This window comes from Loa loa, assembly GCF_000183805.2.
Source record: "Loa loa unplaced genomic scaffold supercont3.15, whole genome shotgun sequence".
Classification (NCBI taxonomy): Eukaryota; Metazoa; Nematoda; class Chromadorea; order Rhabditida; family Onchocercidae; genus Loa; species Loa loa.
The window spans coordinates 401971-424623 of NW_018108195.1; the positions used below are offsets into that span (position 1 = coordinate 401971).

At 34.6% G+C, this 22653-nt stretch overlaps 4 protein-coding genes across 4 annotated transcripts in view; 2 read left to right on the plus strand and 2 right to left on the minus strand.

The window, feature by feature from the left end:
• Positions 1–1685: 1685 nt before the first annotated feature.
• Positions 1686–1985, minus strand: LOAG_04817 (hypothetical protein; the record flags this gene model as incomplete). The annotated part of the gene is made up of 1 exon (XM_003140354.1): positions 1686–1985. The coding sequence occupies one exon, from the start codon at positions 1983–1985 to the stop codon at positions 1686–1688; it is 300 nt and encodes a 99-aa protein (XP_003140402.1).
• Positions 1986–5527: 3542 nt separating this feature from the next.
• LOAG_16728 (KH domain-containing protein) lies at positions 5528–13821 on the plus strand. The gene is made up of 15 exons (XM_020449378.1): positions 5528–5547; positions 5787–5909; positions 8407–8490; positions 8724–8947; positions 9412–9567; positions 9700–9803; positions 10016–10135; positions 10463–10658; positions 10959–11171; positions 11530–11649; positions 11760–11885; positions 12150–12245; positions 12601–12729; positions 12816–13049; positions 13472–13821. Exons 2-14 carry the CDS (start codon positions 5813–5815, stop codon positions 13047–13049), a joined length of 1899 nt encoding a protein of 632 aa, XP_020307108.1. The 5' UTR covers positions 5528–5547; positions 5787–5812; the 3' UTR covers positions 13472–13821.
• A 2846-nt stretch (positions 13822–16667) lies between these two features.
• Positions 16668–17000, plus strand: LOAG_04820 (hypothetical protein; the record flags this gene model as incomplete). The annotated part of the gene is made up of 2 exons (XM_003140357.1): positions 16668–16907; positions 16956–17000. 2 exons carry the CDS (start codon positions 16668–16670, stop codon positions 16998–17000), a joined length of 285 nt encoding a protein of 94 aa, XP_003140405.1.
• Positions 17001–18831: 1831 nt separating this feature from the next.
• LOAG_16729 (voltage-gated calcium channel) overlaps positions 18832–22653 on the minus strand; it is a gene marked incomplete at its 5' end in the record, with an annotated part of 14860 nt that continues 11038 nt past the window's right edge. Inside the window, 9 exons of the mRNA XM_020449379.1 lie at positions 18832–19097; positions 19517–19646; positions 19839–20024; positions 20642–20869; positions 21148–21307; positions 21458–21615; positions 21805–21920; positions 22007–22142; positions 22377–22470. Of these exons, the coding sequence (XP_020307109.1) occupies positions 18973–19097; positions 19517–19646; positions 19839–20024; positions 20642–20869; positions 21148–21307; positions 21458–21615; positions 21805–21920; positions 22007–22142; positions 22377–22470 (1333 nt within the window). The 3' untranslated portion in view covers positions 18832–18972. The remainder of the gene's footprint in view (positions 19098–19516; positions 19647–19838; positions 20025–20641; positions 20870–21147; positions 21308–21457; positions 21616–21804; positions 21921–22006; positions 22143–22376; positions 22471–22653) is intronic.

The following is a 22653-nucleotide window of genomic DNA, read 5'->3' on the forward strand; positions in this document are numbered from 1 at the left end:
ATCACCGGTTTTCAGTTGAGTAATTCGAACTATGAAAATCTCCCACCTAAGACGTAAAGTCATTTTGTGTTAGTGGATTCAGTGAAACAATTAATTGCAATGTTGGAGCCAAAGGCCATTGACAAACGTAAATAGAAGAGGAGATTGCTGACAGTTGCACTACTCAAGTTAAAGATTAGAGAAGAATAAAACAATGGGTTAAATAACCAATTAATTTAATTTAATTAATTAGTATCAAAATTTGTTTCAAGCCTAATTATATCCCTGCCATTAAATGGACAACGAGAAAAAATATCTTAAAACAATAACCTGTTCTAACAGACATGGGAGATCTTCACGAGGAAGGAATCCATGGTAATATGATTCATTTAACAATTTTTTTGGCAAATCGTCAAGAATGGAGGTTTTGTTTTCTTCGTCAGGATGAATATTCGTCATCCTACTATTATTAGACTAAAATTTAAAGTTTCAAGAAGAATTTAATTACACAGAGAAACAAAATTGTGAGTAGAGAGAAGAGAGAAGAGGAGAACAATAGAATGACGTAAGTTTCATTCAATTTCACGGAAAATACAGAATTAATTAGCTAAAGAGGATAGAAAATTTGTTTTTGGAGAGAATAGTTGGCGAATAAGCACCTTAGAAGCAGGAAATATGCACGAAATGACATCTCAACCGCATTCTCCTCTTTATGCAGAAATAAGAATGATAATATTAGCATAAAATGTCTTCACCACTGCATACTCAGAAAACATTTTTACAAAGTATGTCAAGTTGTTTACATAACACATTTATTGTAAGCAAATTTATTAGAACTATACTAAGAGAAGCTGGACAACTGTCTGTGTAATCTTCATCAAGCATGACTTACATCATTTAACATCTGCAATATACTAATTCAGTTGAAATCATTTCAATAAACTTGTTGACATAAGATACCATTTTTTTCGCACATTCAATCTTTCAGCATTAGCAGCATTCTCGTAGCTTAAAGCATTAGTAAAGCCAAATGTACAGTCAGTTAAACATTTCAAGTATCGCTAGGTGGAAAACTAAGACGAAGATCGTGATACGATGACATTGTTGTTTGCTGACAATGATCGACAACACTAATGATCAAGTCAACCATTACGCACTTATCGATCAATTCTACGGGATGATTAAACTAGCGACTTTGAGCTCTTCTTTTGCTCAGTTCAAGTGCACTGCCATTACACTTTTTCAGTCAATCAGACATCGAAATCCTTAAAAAAATAAATTATGAAAATGCGAATTTTATCCTCATTTAAGATTTTAAGATGAAAAAGATTAGGACAGAGGATTTTTGAGGGATGTTTTTCATAAACTTACGTTTCTGTCGTTGCATTTTTATGTGAATGAATTATTCAGCAAGGATTTTTTCTTTTTTATGAAAGAGCAAACAACAATTTACAAGGGAAAATTTGAACTAAATGAAATATATTAAAATCACATAGAAACTCAAAATATCTAGAATCTAGATCTTGCAATTTTTACGTGAATATGGACAAGTAAATTAGATTAAACTGGATCGAGATAGAACGAATAAATTATATTCCATCTGCAAGCGGGAGATTCTTGCGCTTGAATCGATTTTTTATTATAAAAGCCACTCAAGCGCATTTATCGCAGTTCAATTCAGAATCCAATTTTTTTTTATTTTTCCATTAGTGTTTTTCTCTCCCTTGGTCATTATTTCTACTATTTGTAGATGGATATGAAACCGGTTTCTGATCTTTCGTGAAAAGTGATAGTTGTGGTTCTCCCCCAGGAATCGGTTGAAGATTTTTTTCAGAAATTAGTTGCGATTCGCCTTTGGATAATGCTTTCAGTTCCTTTTCGGGAGCTGATTGTAATTGCGATTCCGCGGTATTTGCCTCCATTGCACTTTCGTCTAATCTTTTCTTAGGAACTGCATCTGATACTACCTTCTGTCTTCGGGATCGCGGTAAATAAGAGCGATACATCATGGCAAAGTATACTGATATCATTTGCAGTGTCCATGCAAGGATGCTTGCAAAAGAAACTAGTATCCATATCACCCGCACTGCAAATAATATATTTTAACTGAAATTATATTATTTGATATTTTTCTCGATCTATTATTTAGTAAAAGACATTATAGACTGATCGCCGCAACTGTATTTGAATTGAATTCCTTCTTCAACAACCTCTAATTTTGGCATTTTTTAAACTGGCCAATTATGCGTATGGACAAATGACTAGCATAATGGACCTTGTGGCTTAGTATATTGTCGACTTGGAAGTAGATATATATAAGTTTGTGGAAATATAGCAATCAAGGCAGCAGTTACAGCGATAATGACACGATATTGGGAATACATAAACTGTAATGTAACAAAGTTTGGCATAATTTTCGATTGACTCATAAATATGTCATAGTCGAAGGATAACATCATGGGTCTTTTTCACAGTCGCTATGACGGTTCTTTGACAATTATTCTCTGTTAGGAAAAGCAAATATTTTCATCTATCTTGGCTGGATTTCCTTAAGGTGTCCATCTTATACAGAAGTTGAAACAAATCAATTAAAGTTAGTGGTACAGAAGTTTTTCTTCAGTAAACATTGGATTTAAAAGCAAATAACATTTTTGACAATAGCATTATTGGTTATTTGTATCGTTCTTAATAGAAATCTGGATCTATTTAAATGTCAATTATTCACCGCAGAAATCATATAAGCGTTCAATAAATCACGTCGTTTGAGAATGGCAGCGAGAATGAGTGCTAATATGATGAAAAAAACCGAGATTATTTCCAAAATAGCAAGTATAACTGTTGGTATATGTTTAATAAACTTTTGCATAACCAATACATTTGCACCGATGATTACCGCGCATGCGCAACAGGCTGTTGTTAATGTTTTATACTGAAATCTCAATTTTCAATTCCAGATCCAAATTACTTTTGGACCATTTTTACATAAGGCTCAAAACAATATTAGCAGATTATCGGTTCAAAAAAAAGGTCACAAACTTGTTATTCAAACTTTTTTACAGTGTAAATGACGGATCGAAAGCCTCCTTAGCCTCAACCAAAAATGTATCCTTCAAATTTTGATAATTTAATAATACCAGCTCCAAACAGTTTCATCATCAAAAATTAACATTCAGATAGATTTCCATCAAAATTTTGGCACTTGTAGTCTTTTCAAGTTGTGGGTGATGAGATTTCTAATAATCATTTATGCTGTTTTCGACGTTACAGACTGGCGAAACCGATTTTAGGATTTCTTTTTTTCAAAAATAACAGCGTTGAATGCTGACTCAAAATTTTATGGAAACTTCGATTTAAGCAATTGGCGTGGAAAACATAAAATATAGTAATGGAATCCAAGAAGTAATTTTTCTGAGTTTGCCACCAAAAGATAACGAATGAATTTCAAGTTTTAAAGAAAATTTTTAATTGTTTTTATTGAATGTGAAAGAGCATTACATACCATGCGTCTTTTTTCACGACTCCATCTCTTCCAAACTTTAAATGAGTAAGTCATTTTGGCGCAAACGATTAAATAAGTTGTTTTTTCTGCAATTTCATCCACATAATATTCTTTTCATTTTCAAAAATTCAGTTTGAAAGGATTGCTTGTTCAGTAAAAGTTTGTAAGCACAGTCAAAAGTCTGTTCTATGATCCGAAATTGATGGAGATGCTTCTTTAGTTTTTATTCATTAACCGAGATTCCCGAACAAATTATCGTTTCTACATAGTCCAAATTCTTTCACTTCCAAAAATGTTATTAACAACATCTTATTTCTTGTCCTAATCTAATCTGTATAAACTATTGATTCTATGAACAGCATAAAAATTTTCGATAAAAATTTTTAGCATAACTGAAAAGCATAAAAATTTTCAATATAACAAAAATTTTCAAATTTTATTTCACGGCTTCATGTTTCAATGATCCAAAAAAAAAAATCCAAAAAACAAAATTTTTCTCTCCAAAACGTGAAAAAAATTATAATCAAACTTTATATGTAACCCAAAATATATTTGTAGTAGGAAATTTCGACGAAACAGTTGACCTTGGCAAGTTTACGGAAACCAATTTAGCTCAAAATTGACCGCCAAGTCGCCATGGCAACTTTATTCAACTGAGGGTAGCTTGGATAAATTTATTATGTCTTTTTACAGTTCTGATAATTTACGGCAAATAAACTTCTGAAACAATACCCGCAGTGTTGGCCTTCCACAATTGTTCAACTTCTAGCATCTCTCAGGTCAAATACTTCCTATCTTTCATAACTTTCCAGACTCCAACTCGCCAAAACTTATCTCCTGAATGACCCTATGGAGCAGCAACTTACATCAAACAGCAACCACACGATATCTCGTCGACTGTTTTTAGTGCAGATATCACTGTGTTTGCTGAGATTTATAGCTTCCATTTTTTCAGTATTCCTGAGCTAATTGCATAAATAAATCTTCCGAAGAATTCCACTGAAACCCCCAGATAACGTCACCTGGACTCGAATACTAGCGAAAGTGCGCTGTTGGATTAAATTTGTGATCTTGGAAGGAAAACACGCGATTCGGTCAGCGGGTACGGTAGTTTGAGACTTGGTTGATTATTGGTGGCGGGGTGTGGGCGGGGTAGTTTCTGAGGGTGAGATGGATGTAGTAGATTTTCGGAGAGGTTTTGGGTATGGTTTAAGTAACTAAGTAAGAGTTTTTCTATCGTTTTCTTTCGTTCAAGCCAGGATGCTTGAACAAGCAGAAGGTTGGAGTAATCTGAACAGTAGTATAATTACCTATGACCTTGTGGATTCATATTTCCAAATCTCTTTTTCTTTTTCGCTCGAGCTGTCAAGTGAATTGTCAACGGGTTGCTGTCGTTCGTTATTCTTATCAACCTGTCACTCCATCATTTTCATTCTTCCTTCTTACCCTGCCTCTCATCGTCTCACTTGCCAGCGTCGGGACATGATTCTAACATCTACTTCAGCAACCGTCTACCTGTCATTCATCCAATTCTCTGTCAGTCGTAAAAGTTCGAATGAATGTAAAACATTGCTTGACCTAAAAATTTGGTTAAGGAAAATGGAGGAAAGACGAGGGATATGGAGAGATAAAGGGTAGGGCGAGTAGGATGAAGCATAGAGAAAGTTATGGTTTCGGGACCAGATTCTGCGGCATTCCTCTTGGGATGCTGCAGACTTACTGTTATGGAATGTAGCATTTTAGGAGTTTGCTATATTGGTTATGTAACGTAATCTTTATACTGGTATATATTTGTTGACTCGTAAACGGTGTTTTGAATATTTGTTCTTCAAGGTGAAGGATTTATTTTATTTCTCCTTTCCTGTTTTATGTACAACTATTTCTAAAACATCATTATTAATATTATTTTCACTTTTATATGTGCATTTGTATAAGTTATTTTCAGAAATTATTTGTGAAGAACTGGCATTATTTTCAACGAAAAGATTAACAAACTGTACTTTTGAGGAAGTTTTGTGACGAGCAGCGACAAGATTGGATTTGCATTCAAATCTTTTTACTCATCTGAGGTAGCACTTCTTTTTCTTAGGAAACATACTTATCTCTGGGCATATATCATTGCAGGACAGATCCTCAGTGATCTATCCGTTTAGGATAGGCTATAATATCACTGTTATGAAAGAGGTGTTGATGAGTTCTCACCTCGAACACTCAACAAGTTAAAAAGAATTGCTTTTATAATGTTTTCGTAATGATTAAATAATTTGTGCAGTAGATTATAGCTGGACTATAAAAGTAGTTTGTTCAGAAAAAGTGCGACATATTAAAGAACAAATGGAGCATTTTGCGAACCGATCGACCCAAGCGCAACAGCCTGTCTACACCACAACACCCTACAATCTATATCCTAATCAGCCACCGTATATTGCAAGTTAGTTTTAAATATTCTAATTTCTGTATTCGGTATAATACAGGTACAGTTTAGTGAAAAAGTTGCTGAAAGCATCAGAGACATACGGTTTTATTTTTAAATCAATTTCAATTAAGAAAGGCGAATGACTATTTTACTTGATACATATTTATATCCGTCTTTAGGTAAGTGTTGGGGACGGAAATTATCATTGTTTGAGGTTTTTGGAATCCAAGTACCCATTAAAGTACAGAAATTTAGGACGGAATCAGTAACTGTTGTACAGATACTAGGATTTAAATGAAGCTGTCGTCATTTGTTTTATCCCTGTTATTTAGTAATCTATGTCAATGAAAATGGCTTTTTGCAAAAATTTTGAGTGAAATGTGAGAAAATCTTTGTATTTTATGCCCGATCGGTAATTGTATGTGCGTAGACTCAGTTTTACATGTTTAGCATTGTATAATTTTCGGAAATTTAGATTCCAAAAAGTATTACATGATGTTTTTTGGAAGTATCTTGGCGAAAATAACGTATCTGCTGGGTGAAGATCAAATTCATGCTTTAAAAGTAGTAGAATTATTATTCAGCAGTCAAGTTCATTGAATCAACCTCTGATAGATGTTTGAAATATAAGTTATAATTGTCTCATAACGCTATTTTATCCAAAATTTATACTAAAAATCACGAATCATATGAGTTGGTGAATAGATATACATGTGTATGTCTGCATCCATCCTTTCAAGTAGCATTTGGGGATTTCGCATTTTTGCTGCAGCATTTTTCACTCCTGTTGAACTACTCTTGCATGATTTATGGTTCTTGGTTTGCTCTTTCTTCAACTTTTCGTTTTATTAGCACTTCATTAACAGATAGTTTTAAAAATTTTCTGTGAGAATTTTAACGTCCATCATCGATCAACTTTTTCAGTACAAGATGCTTAAAAATCAGATTGTTCTTTATTATCCGATAGCCGATTTTCACGAATTATTTTTTTGATACTTTGTTCTTTTTTTGGGAATATCTGTTCCATTACAACCAGTTCAAAAAATATCAATATCTTCGGAAATATTTTAGTTGAGGCTAGGGATTCCGATCCATTGTTTAAATTACAAAAAGTTTAGATGTCAAATTTATGGCCTATTTTCGAGCCAGTAATCTGTTGATAATGTCTTTTCATTTTCGCGAAATTTACTCCACAATATGTTATAGTTTAAAATTAGATTGAGCATTGCAGACCAAATCTTTGTTCAAACATCAGTTATTGGCACTAGTTGGATTATTTATATTTCCAATAATTTTTTGATGAAAATGGATTGCCACCCTAATAATGATAATATACTTGTGGTAACCTTTTTTTATACCTAAAGCCTCTAAGACACTGAACAGAAAAATCACCAGTTAAAAAGTGAAACCAATGAAGTTAAATTCGGAAAAATTCCGAATAAATGGTAAAATTTTCTAGCACTATATTTACTGATCTAACTGTTTTTCACACAATCCCGCCGAAACCATGTAATTCTAATCTTTTTTAGTGGGTAAGGTTGAGTAACAAACTTATTCATATTGATATAATTGAAGTTTAGTTACAGTTATATTTTTTTAGCGCTGCACAGTTGACGTTACTTCGTGCTTTAAAATAGGAACTTTTCTCTATTGTGTGTACTGCTTATTTTCAATGTTGGTCCTTTCTTGCGTACGATGGACTAAACTTGAAAAACGTTGTCGTATGTCAGCAGCAGTGAATACAGCCCTCGGGTTATCTCTCCTTCCTCTTATTGATTGATTCTGTCACTGAAGATAAATAAAATTGATGTGTTTCGTTTTTGAAGTCCAGTTTTTTTTTTTTCATTTTTTGTTTTTCAACAAACATTAGTTGTTGTGACTTTTGCTATTATCGTTCTTTTTCTTTTCATAGATTTTACTTAAGATACGATAATTTTCGGATAATAGGCATTCTGTCATACCTCTCCATGAGATGAAGATTTTCTCTTCCCACTCCAACCTTTCCCTACTTCTTCAGTCCCTCACCTTTACTTTTTATACTTTCATAAGCAGTATAAAATCAATACTTCCTCCGGGACAAAACTTTTGTAATTTGAATTTTACTATATTCCGCACATTTGTATGCTTCGCTAACCCGGAATATTACAGAAAATTGAAAAAAAGAATTTGGCAGGATTCTATAAAATATCTTGTTCCAAAACATAACTTATGAGCTTCATTTTTATTGACGAAATTGACGACAGCATATTAGTAGTTTTAGTGAGATTAAAGATATTTCAGTATGTCGGCAGGGAAGAACTAAAGAAAACCTAACGCACTGGTGACTGAATAACAAAGTATCAGAAAGGCTGATCCACACTGTACATGCTTCAGTTTTAAAAGACTTACTACATCTTTTGTATTTCTCAAAGCTGAGCGGTTAAATTTACTTTGCTGTCAAAGTTGTTTATGATCTTATTTGCGTAGTTCGGAATATCCTTGAAGTTGTATGAAATTTTTGCTTTTTCTTCAGGTTATCAAGCCGTTCCGCAACATCATCCCGTAACATTTCAGCAAGGTCCAAGCCATTACTCTCGTCCGTCCATTGGTACTGGGCGTAAGTTTAGACAATTTTTCTGTTTTTTAGAAATTATTAACGCAAATAGAATGCTTTTTTTTCCAATGCTTTTTCCATCATTAGCAAATAGTAATTTTGTTATCTCTTCCTATACTTTATTGTACATCGTTTGGGTATGGTTATCATTTTACTACTGTGCACAGGGATTTTATGAGACGTTCCTTCTAATAACAATATTCTTTTATTTGGTGTTGAGACGGAAATGTTTGCAGAGATAGCAAATAATGTGCAACAACGGCAAGGTGGTCATGAAGTTGGTGGGAACGGTGTAAATCGTGGTAGTGTACACCAGGGCAATGTACCGTCGGGAAGTATCACACATCAAGGTATGCATCAATCAGGAACTGTTTCTGCTGATGGACCGCATAGTATTGCTCAAGGCATTACACCACTGGCAGCTTCACTTACACCACATCATTGTATGCTTTCGTCTCAGGTAGCCATTTTAATATCGAAATTCCAAATTCTCAGTTTTAGTGGGAGATGGAGAATGATTAGGAAAAAAGAATACAAATGCATTTTAATGTGTTTATAATTCCAAATGTTGATCAGTAATAGCTAGCACCATAACTTGGAATGCGGTTTTCATTTCAAATTTCATTCCTATGCTAATGGACAGCTTTCTTTTATGACGCATCTCTGGCTTACTCCCATCATTGCGCAACATACACATAATGCAAACGTACGCACTTTCTGGTGATATATGCATACGCCTTCATCATTAGCCAAATAGTCTTTTGCTTATCCTTCTTAAATAACATCCTCGTACTAGAAATATCTGAGGAGTAACCTATTACGCATTTTAATCTAATAATTTACATTGCAGTCAGGGTAAATTACTTATTTCGAATGCGTAATGGGTTACCCAGCTTTTGAGTTCCAAAAGTTTTTAATTTATAGGATATGCCACTGCGAATTGTTGTTGATGCAAGATATGTGGGAGCCATCATCGGTCAGGGTGGATCGAGCATTCGTGAAATAACGAAAGAATCCAAAGCACGCTGTGTTGTTGATGTGCAGAGAGCTGCGCGTGATCTTACTAAAAATACTGAAAAGGTTTTGTTTTTTTTTTTTTTTTTTTGCAATTATGAAATTCATGCTTTTTAATTTTAAGTTTTAGAGTTCTGGAAGGTAATTTTGAAAAGACCAAAATAATTCCAAATATATTTGAGTCATTTTTTATTACAGGTTATATCCATTTTGGGGCAGCCGGAGGGTTGTTCAAAAGCATGCATCAAAATTTTAGAAGTTGTGAGGAAGGAAATGGAAAAAGATAACACTATTGCACAACAGTAAGATTTTTCCCTTTTAAAATCTTCGCCAGGAATGGTCAGAAAATTGGTAGGTAAAAATCCAAATTTGAATTATTGCGTTGTTTAGAAGATTTTTTCAGTCAGTGATTGTCTTGTGCTCTTTCCTGAAACTATTAATCATTTATCATTTATCGATATTAATCATTTACCATTTATCATTTATCGATTTGATTACAAATATCGACTTTCAGTCCTGATATCGAACTGAAAATCCGCGCTCATAATCAGCTAGTTGGACGTTTGATTGGCAGAGGTGGTGCCACGATCAAAAAGATTATGGAAGAGACTGGTGCTCATATTTATGTGTCGAAGTTGGTTTTCATTTTTTTTTCCTTTTTTGATGCAGAAATGCAGTTTTATCGATGTTTACAAAGCCAAGCAATTCATGGTAAGAATCGGTATATTTGTCGTTTCTTTTAATTACACACTTGTATCGTAAACTTCCTTTGAGCGGTATAACGACGATAAGTTTAATTCATCTACAGCTGTGATATACGTAATAGCTTAGCTACATCTGTAAAATTGGTGTTGAAAATGAATTTTATACTAACGCAACTGGTTCTTTTGATATCGATGATTTTAATAAGATCTAGGACGTCTAACTGAGAACAAAAAAATTTCCGTCGCAGTAATTTAAGTGAACCGACTTTGGCACGTGATGCTTATGCCTTGATGCCACCCTATACTGCTTCATCGTTGTATGGATCTGATGTGTCAGTGCACCTGGAACGAACAGTCACTGTGAAAGCTTCCACAATGAGTGTTGTTTCTGCAGCGGAACAAAAAATAAGTCAGAAATTACGTTTAAGTTTTGAAGCCGATGTGAATAGTCGGGTTAGTTTCAAATTTCAAGAGAGCTTTATGTCTTGTAGTTTTTTTTTTTTTTTTGTATAGGAATTTTTTGCGCTGCAGGAATTTCCCCTCTAAGCTTTCTAAACTTTGTAAACACTGGTTTAAAAGATCCTGTAAATATGGAGTACGAATTTCCCATAGATTCCCTGATGCAAACTGTTTTTCAATCTATTCATGAGATAATCTGATAACCCTTACAGAAAACATTTAGGTGACATTATGCTTATTTCAAATATCGAAATGCTTTCCACTTTCCTTTATAACTTTTTTATTTTATTTTAGATAATGTTTTCAAGTTCGGGTGCTGCAGCATCTATGCCTTTAATGACGTCTATGGGCGAAGCAGGTTATCTGACTGCTGCCACTGGTCTCCCTCCCGCTCATTATGTTCGCAATACGGTTGGTACTACCACAACTGCTGCAAGTCAGCAGCAGGTTCGTACTGTTCACATGTGGGTACCGAATAACATGGTTGGTGCGCTGATTGGTGCAAAGGTTAGTGGTGTTTCAAAACTTTATGTAAAGAGAAGATCAGAAACAAGTGTAGTATGCGAGAATTTTTGAGAGTGGGAAAAAGAGCTTGAATTCTTAACTGAGTTTTGACTGAACTCATATTTCCCTTCTTAGTGTTTTTTCGTTTTAGTTTTGCCTTCCTACACTTTTTTTTCGTTTTAGCTTTTCTAACTTTTGCAATACCATTCGGCGATATGTAGTCCCCAGTAGTTGTCCAAACATGGAGCTGACTATAACTGGTCTTTTGGCGAAAAAAGTACATTAACAACATTGAACAGACATGTAATTTCTCAAAATTAACTATGAATTAATTGACAGGTTTTTTTAATGGCGTCTTTAGGGTGCTCACATACGAAGTGCAATACGGCTGACAGGTGCGCAACTGCGCATTGAAGGCGGAGGGATGAATAAAGACAAAAAGGAAAACAGAGGAGAAGGAAACAATGAAAAAAGTGATAAGGTTCAATAATTTTATTTCAGTTTCTAGGGAACTCATTGAGTTAAAGCAAATTTTCAAATAAATATTTGGGCTTTTTGATGACGCGAAAAAATAATCAATGTTATGCGTAGGAAAACAGCACCGAATCGGTAAAGGAGGAAACGGTGGCGGCAAATGAAAGGGTTAATGAACCGGGTAAGGATGAAAATAACAGCGATGAAAAACAGATTGAGAAGAAAGAAGAGAATGTAGAAAAGGTCATAACGTTTATAGTATTTTGTCTCTAGCAAGATTGATCAATAAATATGATGATTTAATGACTGGAATAGATGAGCGAACAGGTTTGGTAGTTGGGATGTATTGTATACCCTCGTTGAGCACACTTTTCTTTTAATTTCAAGTCAACAGAACTTAAAGTTGAACTAATCAGATACCATCTTGATTTTTCATTGTTTCTTCTTAAGATGCCTGAGACATTGACCATATTATACATTCCATTATAATTTGAAATCTACCTTCAGACAACATCACCAAAGTTGGCAAAGGATAAAGATAAGGATGTGCATGCTGAGGAACGTCTTGTGACGATTATTGGCAACGATCCTCAACAGTACAAAGTAATTTTTTGATTTTGAATAATTTGTAGAAGATTTGAATAGATTTTCCAGAAGAAATTACGCAAAGATGTAATGGTAATACAAGTGAGTTACTAGGTTCCACAAGATATATTTGTTCTGTTCTTCAAGACATATGCAATTATAAATGTCTGTTGAATTATAAGAAGCCTTTGCATGATTTATCAGACATTTAAGATTGGATTTTGAAGCCTTACTAATGTCTTTTGTCAGTGTGGTGTTTTTCAATTAAAAAGAAGTAAGGTAGAATAGGGAATTAGATAAAGGAAGGTACAGTCTCATTATTTTCCGCATTTTTTTGATTTCAAATTAGAGCTGACTCAAAATGACATTTGAGGCACAATTCTGGATATATCAGCGCATTGCCGAACAAAGTTGCCACTACATGGATGAAGTACGATTATGTACTGAAATTGCTGTGCCGAGCAGACTTGTTGGAAGAATTATTGGAAAAGGAGGTCAAAATGTGAGTTTCTCAACCTTAAAGAATTTTACACGCCCATTGAAGTTGAAAATCCAGATATTGAAGTAATTTGACTAAAAATACTTCAGGTTCGCGAGCTACAGCGTATGACGGGAGCACAGGTAAAAATCCCGGATGATACAGGTGATGATGAAACCCAAAAAGCAACGATTGTTCGTGTACTCGGTAATTTTCAGTCATCGCAAGCTGTGCAAGCGAGGCTTAGTCAGCTTATCAATGATTTTTCACAGCGACTAAATATTGGACCTACCAATGGGCAAAGTACTTCCAGCACTCAGGGTATGTACAGAAGCTCAACATAGGTAATTTTTTTCATGTAATTTTTCCAATCAAATTTCAGTTAGGCTACATTTCTTTTCAGAATTGTTGGTTTGCATTGTCTGAATTTCCGAAGTGCAGTTTAAATTTTAGTATTCGGGAGTTTTCAGTCTTAGGCACGCTTGGATTTTCTTATTTGAAAATTATAATTGTATTGCTGAGGTTAAATGTGAAGTACAATCTCTTGATATTCAAGTTCATCTTCAGTTTTTTTGACATACTAAACTTTATTCCATGCTGTCACATTTAAAATTATCTGCAAGTTCATTTTTTTTTTATTCGTCACTTCAGAAAGTAGACTTGTAATTACTTTGAAGTTGAAAAAAAATAATGACGTAAAAAAATTAAGTTCCTTAAGGGGTTATCCTTACTTAATTATTGGAAGTGTGATATATTTTAACTATAGGTTCTTCGCCGAGTCTTCAAGATGGTTAAACACTGTTGGAGATTGCAAATTAAAAAAGTGTGCATTCTCAGCACTTTGAAAAACCAGAAGGATTAGTGTCAGGTTATTTGTCGGTGAATTGTTTTAATTTATGATGCGGAAATTTGATTTGTTATGAGATTTCTTTTGGACCTGCACTGGAAAAATAGTCAGATGTGTGTGTATGATAATGCATATATGCACGTTTTGACATATCTTGTATATTCTGGCTGTGTCATTAATATTACTATAACTGTTATTTGCAATTTTTAGGCCCAAGGCAGCAGAATTTACCAATATTTGTTGAATTTTTAAGTTAGGGAAGAGTAGGAAAAAATTTTAAGTTAGGAAAAAAATTCTCAATCATTATTCTGAGTTGGATTTTTTTTATCATCCTGTCAATAGTTTGAAGATAAGTGACGTTCGGTGGGTTAATATTTAACCATGCAAGCTTATGCAGAGCGATCAATGGTAAGGCGTTTTGCTGAATGTGCAAGAAGTTGGCTTTCTGATTTCAGTGGTACTTGAATCAACTGTAACAATTAGCAATAATTTGGTCTTCGAACTTATGTTTGGATTGTTGAAGAGATCTCCTTGCTTCTCTTTTAATTCTTTGGTGGCCGCTTTTTTCCTTTTCCAGAATTTTCGTATATTTTGCTGCCTTGCATTTTTTTTTAGTTGATATGGATGACTTTGTAAAAAAAATTCGTTCTTACTTTGTTATTAGATTTGCTTTTATTTAGGAGAAAGTAAAGATTTTAACGTTCTTCATGCGTTTTAATTTGGCTGCCAGTTTTTGCAAATTTGAATCTCAGAGGCTAGAATTAGAAGATGATAGCTTGCTTTTATCGGTCTCTTGTTATTGTCGTGCTCAAGCACAGTTTGTTGAAAATCATTCTGTGAGCCTTCAGTTGTCGCTGCTTTACACGTTGGCTGTCTTGTTGTTCCATTCGTTCATTTTTAAGAACTACGAAACATCCAGGATGGAAAATGATATTATTGTTGAAATAATTGCATATGTTGTTTTCATTTAGACTTTGTCTTATTGGAATTCGTAATCACTATTTAATAAAAAACTGATGGAAGGAGAAGTTGGAGACTTCAAAGCCTAGCCCCTTTGTGAGAAATTTCTGGAAAATTACTGGAAACTTCTTTGATTTATTCAGCAAAATGGTCTATTAATTTTGTTTGTTTTGTTTTTCTTTTTGTTGTAGGGTATATTGATCTGCACGTGTATGTTTATAATGATTTGTTTTTGTTTTCTTGTTTATTTAAAAGAACAACGTTTTTGCCTTGAGATTACCTGATCAGGCTAATCTTTTTGCTGCAATTTCGAAAAGTATTGCCTGTGGAAACTCCTTTATTTTTTGTTTTGTACAAATTCCAGAAAGTTTAGGTTCAACGTTGTTCTTATTATACTATACGTATACGAACTGTTCGTATATCTAATCGTGTGCAGAGCTAATAATTCGTTTCAATTTCTAGATTTCATTTTTAGCTGAGAACATCTCTTGTCACTGTTTAATCACCCTATCCAGTTATCGTTTTCTTTCTGCTGTCAGCGCTCTGGAAATTTGTCTTAAACTTGTCACCAATTAGCATTTGAATTGTCCAGGAATTTTTTCTCTGTAGACATATATTTGGACGGTTATTTCAAAGAAATTGTTCTTTCGCTATAGCTTCCCTTCACCGCTGTTATTTCTCGTTACTGATTCTATCACTACGAAATATGTCATTGTTGATCGCTTAATGTGCCATCATCACTCAGAAAAATCGCGTGTATTATCATTGGTCCCCCATTCGTTCCGTGATTCTGTCTTATGTTTCCTAAATTCAACAAACGAAATCAATCGGCGATTCATCATTTTGGTTCGAGTTTGAAATACATGGAGCTGCTTTAATTTTTTTAGACAGCAGAGCTTTTTTCTAGTTTTGAGTCGTTTTTTCTTGAAATGTTGGAGAAAGTATATTTCCTCTTTATCAAAGCAATTTACCTGATACTGAAATTATGACGTGTTCATGACCACGTAATTTTGTAACACCACTTGCACCGTTTTATTGTTACTGTAGCTTGAACTTTCCATTTGACTGATGGAACAGTCAGAAATTTCTAAATTCATCTTATATACAATTCTGTTAAGGAATAGTGGAGTTTTTTTAGTTTTGGACATTAGATTTATCAGATATGAATCGCACGTATTCTGTTCACGTCCTTATAGCTGTATAAGTCAAACTTTCGCGTCGCTTATCTTGCTCTCTCAATAAAATGTCGCAGTTTTGTAGTATTCTGATGAACGCTTTCTTGTTTTGTTATTTCTGCTTTTTATTTTTGAATTGTTAGCTTCTGCTGCCACGAATTAAATGTATTTTTAAGTGTTTGGAAAATATTTGCAAAGCTCAATATCTAAGTTGGATTAGGATGAGATTTTGGCTCCTCTCTCTGCCAAATCCTGCGGCACTTGAAAAGTGATTGCAGTCATTTAATAAATCGAGTACTTGTAATATGGTAGCATGCATGAAGTGATATTCAATTAATATTCTTTAAAAGAGTGAGAAAAGCATATTTTGGAGATGGTACATCGTACTGTAGATGTCTGCAGTGTGTTTGAAAAGAGAAGTGACAATCCGAGCAAAACTGTACAACTAAAGCATCTGTAGAGCCACTAGTTTTCTGAATGTAAACAAATTTAGCATACCATCATATTGTCATTTACCGTCGTCTGGAGATAGCAAGTCAAATAGGTGGGGGAGTGGTCGTACTAGTAAGAGCAAATCACCTACTGGAAGCTTGCAGTTGATAAGGAATTTATGAAATTCGTGTAGTTTGAAGCTTTGCTTTCTAAGCTAATAGTAAGCTAATAGTTGCTGCTTCATAAGGACGATATAAAAACTTTATAATAAAGTTTTTTATAATTTTCAAGTCATTTAGAAATTGTAAAATTTATGAATTTTATAACATATAGGAACTTTATAATGATTTATAAGAACCTTCCTAGATCCTTGATCATACTGCAAGCGGCCCTGAAGAACCAATTTGACACTACTTCAAGGGGTTTTTGGAATTATTCAAACTGAAATCTGGGACCGCTGCTTAGCAAGCTCGGGAAAACGGGGAACTACCATGTTGGAGTAGTAACTTTTTATGGTAAACCTGTTTTGAGATTGATTTTTTGCAGTTATGTTTTACTGGTTTTTATCCTACCTTTACATTATTCGTGTCCCACTTGTTGAAACCGTTGCTGTCGTTTCCGATTTTCGACAGTTGGATAATAATCTAATAGAACTTCATGAAACACTGATTGCTACTGACAGCCATTTACCATCAGTCAAGAAGATTGACAAATGCAATTTATGTGTGGTTTTTCTGGAAGATTTAAAATTGGTCATCAATGGAACAGCGTCCCCAGTTGTCAGCCAGGTATAATCACAGATTCCAAAACGAGATATTCAGGATTTCGAAGTTTAGGCAAAAGAAAGTCGAAAAATCAATTTGTCACCGGGTAAACTCTGAGGTCACGGAAAAAAAATCTTTTAAAGAAGCTATGCGGGAAGGATAGGTGAAATTAAACTGCTGAATCAATTATAATAAAATTGAAGGCGTCATGGCGTCATGAGGACTGCAATTGATTCACGTCAGCTACATCTTTATTTAGCTATTTAGCTATTCTGATTACACTTGAACCCTAAATCTGGAAACCTAAATATGCAGACAGTTTTAACAGTACCTTACACCATCGAAAAACATACTCCCCAACGTTAAAATTACAATGATAATTTGCGAAGCAACATGTGGCCTCCAATTTAACAACCTGCCAAAATTTTGCTAACGAATTTGAGGTTGAATTTTGCTAACGAATTTGAGGTTGAAATGAAATCCTACACCTTAAAAAATCGTCTTTGTCGTGCATTCATAATCCTATTTTAAAAAAAACCATCAATCAATTTCGGAGATTTATTGATAAATTTCAAACATCTAATTGCGTGACAATGCTTTCAATTTTCTTTGTATATATATTCAAAAGGAATTTGTAAGTGATGACCGTCTCCCTATCATTTAATACATTCGCTCCCCTGAGAAGAAGCAATAAATGTTGAAGATAATTGATTGCAGTGGGAAGTTCTTATCTAACCATTCTATTCAGTTTGCTCACTCATCAAATTTTGTCATCTTCATCACACGCAATCACTGAATCTTCGCCAATTGGTGAAGTATACGATGCTTTTTGAAAGCGATGACACATTTGATTAATCAAGTGCTTGATAAATTTAAAACTATGTGGTTAAAGGAATATTTAGATTCACTCAAAAGCAATTTAGATGATGATGGAGCGATGCGAAGACAAAGTTGGGAATAAAATCGTTTTCGAAGCCGTTTGCGAACTTATTCTTCGCGAACTGGTTCGCGTCCTCCAGTGGATCAGTAGTGAAATTCACCCCAACAGTATATGTAATAAGTTTCATGTGTGCACCCCATGAGGGCTACAGCTCTTCACTTTTCAAAATTTTTGATTCGCATTCGGCTTTCCATTTTGTTCAATAATTTTGTAACATTATATTTTGGATATCTTTGATAACAGTGCCGCCCAAGATATAAAATTTATGCAACAAATAAATTGGCCATTCTCAGTGAAGAAGTAAGCAGATGTCTGCTCTAGGAAGGAACTATGTTAAGGGAATAGCTGCCTAACATGGCATAATCAAGTTTTGTTGCTTTTCCACTGTCACATTCGACAGATTACTTTTCGAAAGGCTGTCAGGAAAATCGGAAATGAGAAAACGAATTCAGTTTAATAAATTTTAACTTATTGTACTTCCATTTGAATTTTTGCATGAAAATAATGGGAGAACATAATTCGCATTCGAATTCGGAATGATTCACTGGGTTTTATTCTTCGCAGTACCATCATCATTTTCGAATCTTCACACATCAACTGGTCACTGAGCTATCTTCTCAGTAAGATATGAAATTAAGAAATTCCTCACAAAAAAAGAGCAAAAACTACTGAAGAAGGATTTTCAAGTGTGGCAACTAACCAAGATTTTTCAAAATGACAGCGAAGTATATGCTACTGCAAAATTTGCAGTCTAAACTACATCCTGCAAAGTGCAAGGTCTGAATTTCTTACAGCTTCTACCATATTCTTTGGCCCACAACTTTCTTAAATGATTGGTTTCTTTGATCTTGATGCATAGTTCAGAAACTGATCTCCAAAACTACCACTTGAATGTAATCAATTATTGCCACCAACTTCCTTCGAAATGATTAGCTCGAAAAAATTACACACAATAGTGAATATTTACAACTGATAAGTGATAAGTTAGGAATGTCAATGTTGTTTGCAATAATATCGAACGAAATCAAATGGGCAAGAGAACGATGACACATTCACCAAAAAAATGTTCAAGCGCAACTCATAATATGAATGAAAGGATGATATCGCTGAATCGGCCGAAGTAATGAACGGAAGGAAACTGACCAATTACTAGCTGAGGATGAGAATATTGGAATCGGACCACCATTCCTTCACATGGGCATCTTCCTCACCAGCTGAGGAAGATGCCCATGTAAAGGGAGCGCTGGCAAGTTTACTGGTAAATGAGATCGAATCTAAAAGAACATCACAACTTATTTACTAGTTGTTACTATTGTAACTCAAAGAAATGTGCTGCATAACATGAATGGCAAGTAATCCTCAGGAGGGTCACCTACTTTAATTGGTAAGATAGCTGGAAGAAAAAATGAAAAGTGCTCATCCTACTTTCGTGGCAGTAATGTTGAAAATTTTCTGCCAGTTTCGCTAGTCAGAATTAGTAGTAATCCTTTTCTAATCAATTTACCGGAACACTTGAAATTATTTCGGAAGACTCTTTACAAGGTGAGAATGAGAGTGAGGATTTTTATAACAACTTGACTCAGCTTTCACGTTGAAACTATTCTCAAGTTTATGATGGGAAAAATTTGATTCGGTACGGGAACTGAAAAAGTAAGAGAATAACTAATATAGAAAACAAACGATTCAATATTACCGTTATTGAATTCATTAACAGCGAGAAGGGCAGATTCTGCGGAATATCTCCGGTCGGTAAAACTGGCTACATCATTGCTGACGTTCTCTTCATTCCACTCTTTAACATCAGGTAGTTCGCTGCCTGGTAACTAAAAACAGCAGTTATTTCTGTTCCCTTCTAAATGAACCTCGAACCATGGACAGCAAAAACTGTGCGACCAATTTGTGCACTTCTCTAAGAATCAATCCAAACAGGAAAGCTTCTTCCCTTTCCCCATCCATATGTTCAATTTTCCAGGAGGGAATGGATAGTAGATGAAGCTGACAAATATGGTACGTACATTAACTTGAACACCTTTTATTGACCTCCGCTCATCGCGAGTGATTGGTGTACTTCTTTCAGTGCTGAGTAAAGACTTTACGCCTTTTTCCTCACGACAGCTTGTCCGATCTACCGATTGAACACTATGTACTCCTCGCAGTCGCGCGCTGGAACTTCCAGTGAAAATAAATTTTTTTGCAGCTTCCTAAAATTGGGATTTGTAATAAAGCTGCAGTAGTTTAACCAATAATGTAACAAAAACGAAAAGTTGTGTGTAATTTTGTCATTTTGTCAACAACCTTATTAATTTACACATAAATCTGATGAAAGTCAGATTGTGCCTATAGACCCAACGCGTCAGCGCTATTATGTGTTAGAACACTTTTGCGAAACAAGTTCCACTTCAGTGCAAGTAGCAAAGCGAAACGTTTAAGCTTAGAAGTCAGTGAGTAAAGAAGTAAAACAGTGAATCAATTTTTATACAGATTCAGGATCGGGTGATAGGACTTATGGAATTTACTCAGATGAAACAAATAATTCTCTCCCTCCTTCTCCACTTATCTTGTATTTACATTTTAATAAAGTGGAAATATTTACTAATTTGACATGAAACCCTTCCAGAGATATTATGAGCTATCATCAGGAATAAACCTCTTTCAGTTACTTCACTCTGTGAACCCCCATCTTTCCGATATTGCTTCCAATCTTCAAGTTTGTGATCACTTCGAATTAGTTAATAGAACGATCTGTGCTGTGTTCCTAACACTTTGTTGATGTACTATTTTGTCTCTTCTCTTTTATACGGAATGGAAAAAGACGAACACCAACAAGTTCTGGAATGCTACTCCTCCGTGACCTTTTAGTTGATTTACATTTAATCAGTTCCTCCTCCTCGTTATCCATCAATTCACGAAATTGTTGCGATTGATCTTGCTGAAGATTACTTGCTGCATTCATCTGATTTGGGACCTGATTTAATTGTAGCATCGAGGGCACAATGTGTTGTTCATTTAGAAAGGGTCGGAGATGTGCAATCAGTGGAATGTCTTTCTGAAAGTAATTATTCCAGAAAGTGTTTACTAAACATTCCTCTTAAGAAGTTATGCATCTGTCGGAGAATGAGATGCATCAGATAACTGGATGGTCTTTTATGATCTATTCTACTCATATGCAAAGAGACTTAAAAAAAAAAAAGAAAGAAAAAGAAAAGTATCGGAAAGTTAAGGGCGGATAACTGTATCGTTTCCCTTGCATGAATGTAAAGTGAATGAGAGTTGGCAATGAATGCTTGAAGTTATTAATAAAATGATGAAAATAGAAAAAGGCACATTCTGCTGTGCTTTGATTCGTCGTAGAGAACTTTCTAGCCATGAACGTATTGTCTGCTTTGCCACTTCCTCTTCAATGATGTACTCCAATTCCTCTCGATGCAACAGTTCCTCAAGCTGTAGAGATTTTCGTATATCCACGCTGCGGTAAGATAACATGCTGAAAAATTTTTTATCTTTCGCACAAATACTAAGAATGAATGAAACAGTGAAACTGCAGTTACAAGTAAAAATAGTCGATGAAAAGAACAGGAAACAGGAACAATGAGTCGTCTAGTGTTTATCAACAGGAATCTAAATAATAACTAACTTCAGAACATCATGAAAGGAGATGTCGTCACCATTATGTAATCGAACCATTTCATGGCACATGTACTTAAACAACAAGCGGTCTCGGTTAGGATCAACCTCCAGTCGACCTTTTAGTAAACGTAATAGAAATTTTACTCGACGAACTGGTATTGTGCGCTATAAATGTGCAAATGCTAAGTGCAATTGCTAAATTTAAATGGGATGATTCAATGCGTAGCGGTGTAAGTTTTGTTTTCCCAGAAAGACAACACATGTCTTGTCCAAGGTTGCACGTTACTATCGAAAGAAGAGTTGCATTAAATGATAAAATAGTGTTAGTAATTTATGATCGCTAGATCTATTTACCTTTTGTTCTACATCTACCATATTCCAAACTTGCTGGAAGTTACGGATGTCTGCGTAGCTTAAAAGAGCATCTTCTTCGCTTGAGTAAAACAGCGAGAAATTCTCGATGATTACAGCTGCAATAATGATTTCAAGTCCATTCCATGGCACTTTTGATAAGAATAGAAAATTAAAACTGATATAGAGTATTGTCAAAACGAACCAACGAGAAGATTTAGAACGATGTAAGTAATAATGAGATAGAAGGAGCAAAAGTAGATGATCGCACCAAAGTAATTGCCACAATCAGTTTGCCAATAACTGACACCTTCCTTCCAATAGCATAGTGGTGGACTGCGCTTAAAAAAAAATATCTGAATAAGATTTCTGAGATAAGTTCGATGTAACAAGAATACAACGACAGACAGGTTGGTATTTCTTTGCACTGTGTACATTTGTTCTCCTTGATCCTAAAGCTGTCACTCCGAAATACAGCAATATCAATAAGGATACATCATTTCAATGTCAATATACAGCTTTACAAATCTATCTCGTATAACTGCCTTCATCAAAGATAAATGTTAACAATATACCATGCAGTCATGCATAATATCGTTCCAATCTTCACCAGTGACACTCCGGAATAGTACCACTAAGGCCTCCTTGGCATTTCGAAAATTCACATGCCTAAAAAAATTTCCTGATGAAAAATGCTTCAATTTGGAGGACTACGTTTGTGTCCAAAACGAAAATTTTTCATTTATCATCGCAACGACAGTATGGAAAGCAGCAAAAACTCAATAGCTAAAAGAATGAATCTTTATATATATTATTATATATATATATATACATATATATATATAGGAGTGT

Coding starts and splice junctions, on each gene's coding strand:
- LOAG_16728 (XM_020449378.1), top strand. CDS start 5,813: ATGGAGCATTTTGCGAACCGATCGACCCAAGCGCAACAGCCTGTCTAC. Junction 10,659..10,958: donor AAGCCGATGTGAATAGTCGG/GTTAGTTTCAAA, acceptor ATTTTATTTTAG/ATAATGTTTTCAAGTTCGGG. Junction 12,246..12,600: donor ACGATCCTCAACAGTACAAA/GTAATTTTTTGA, acceptor ATGACATTTGAG/GCACAATTCTGGATATATCA.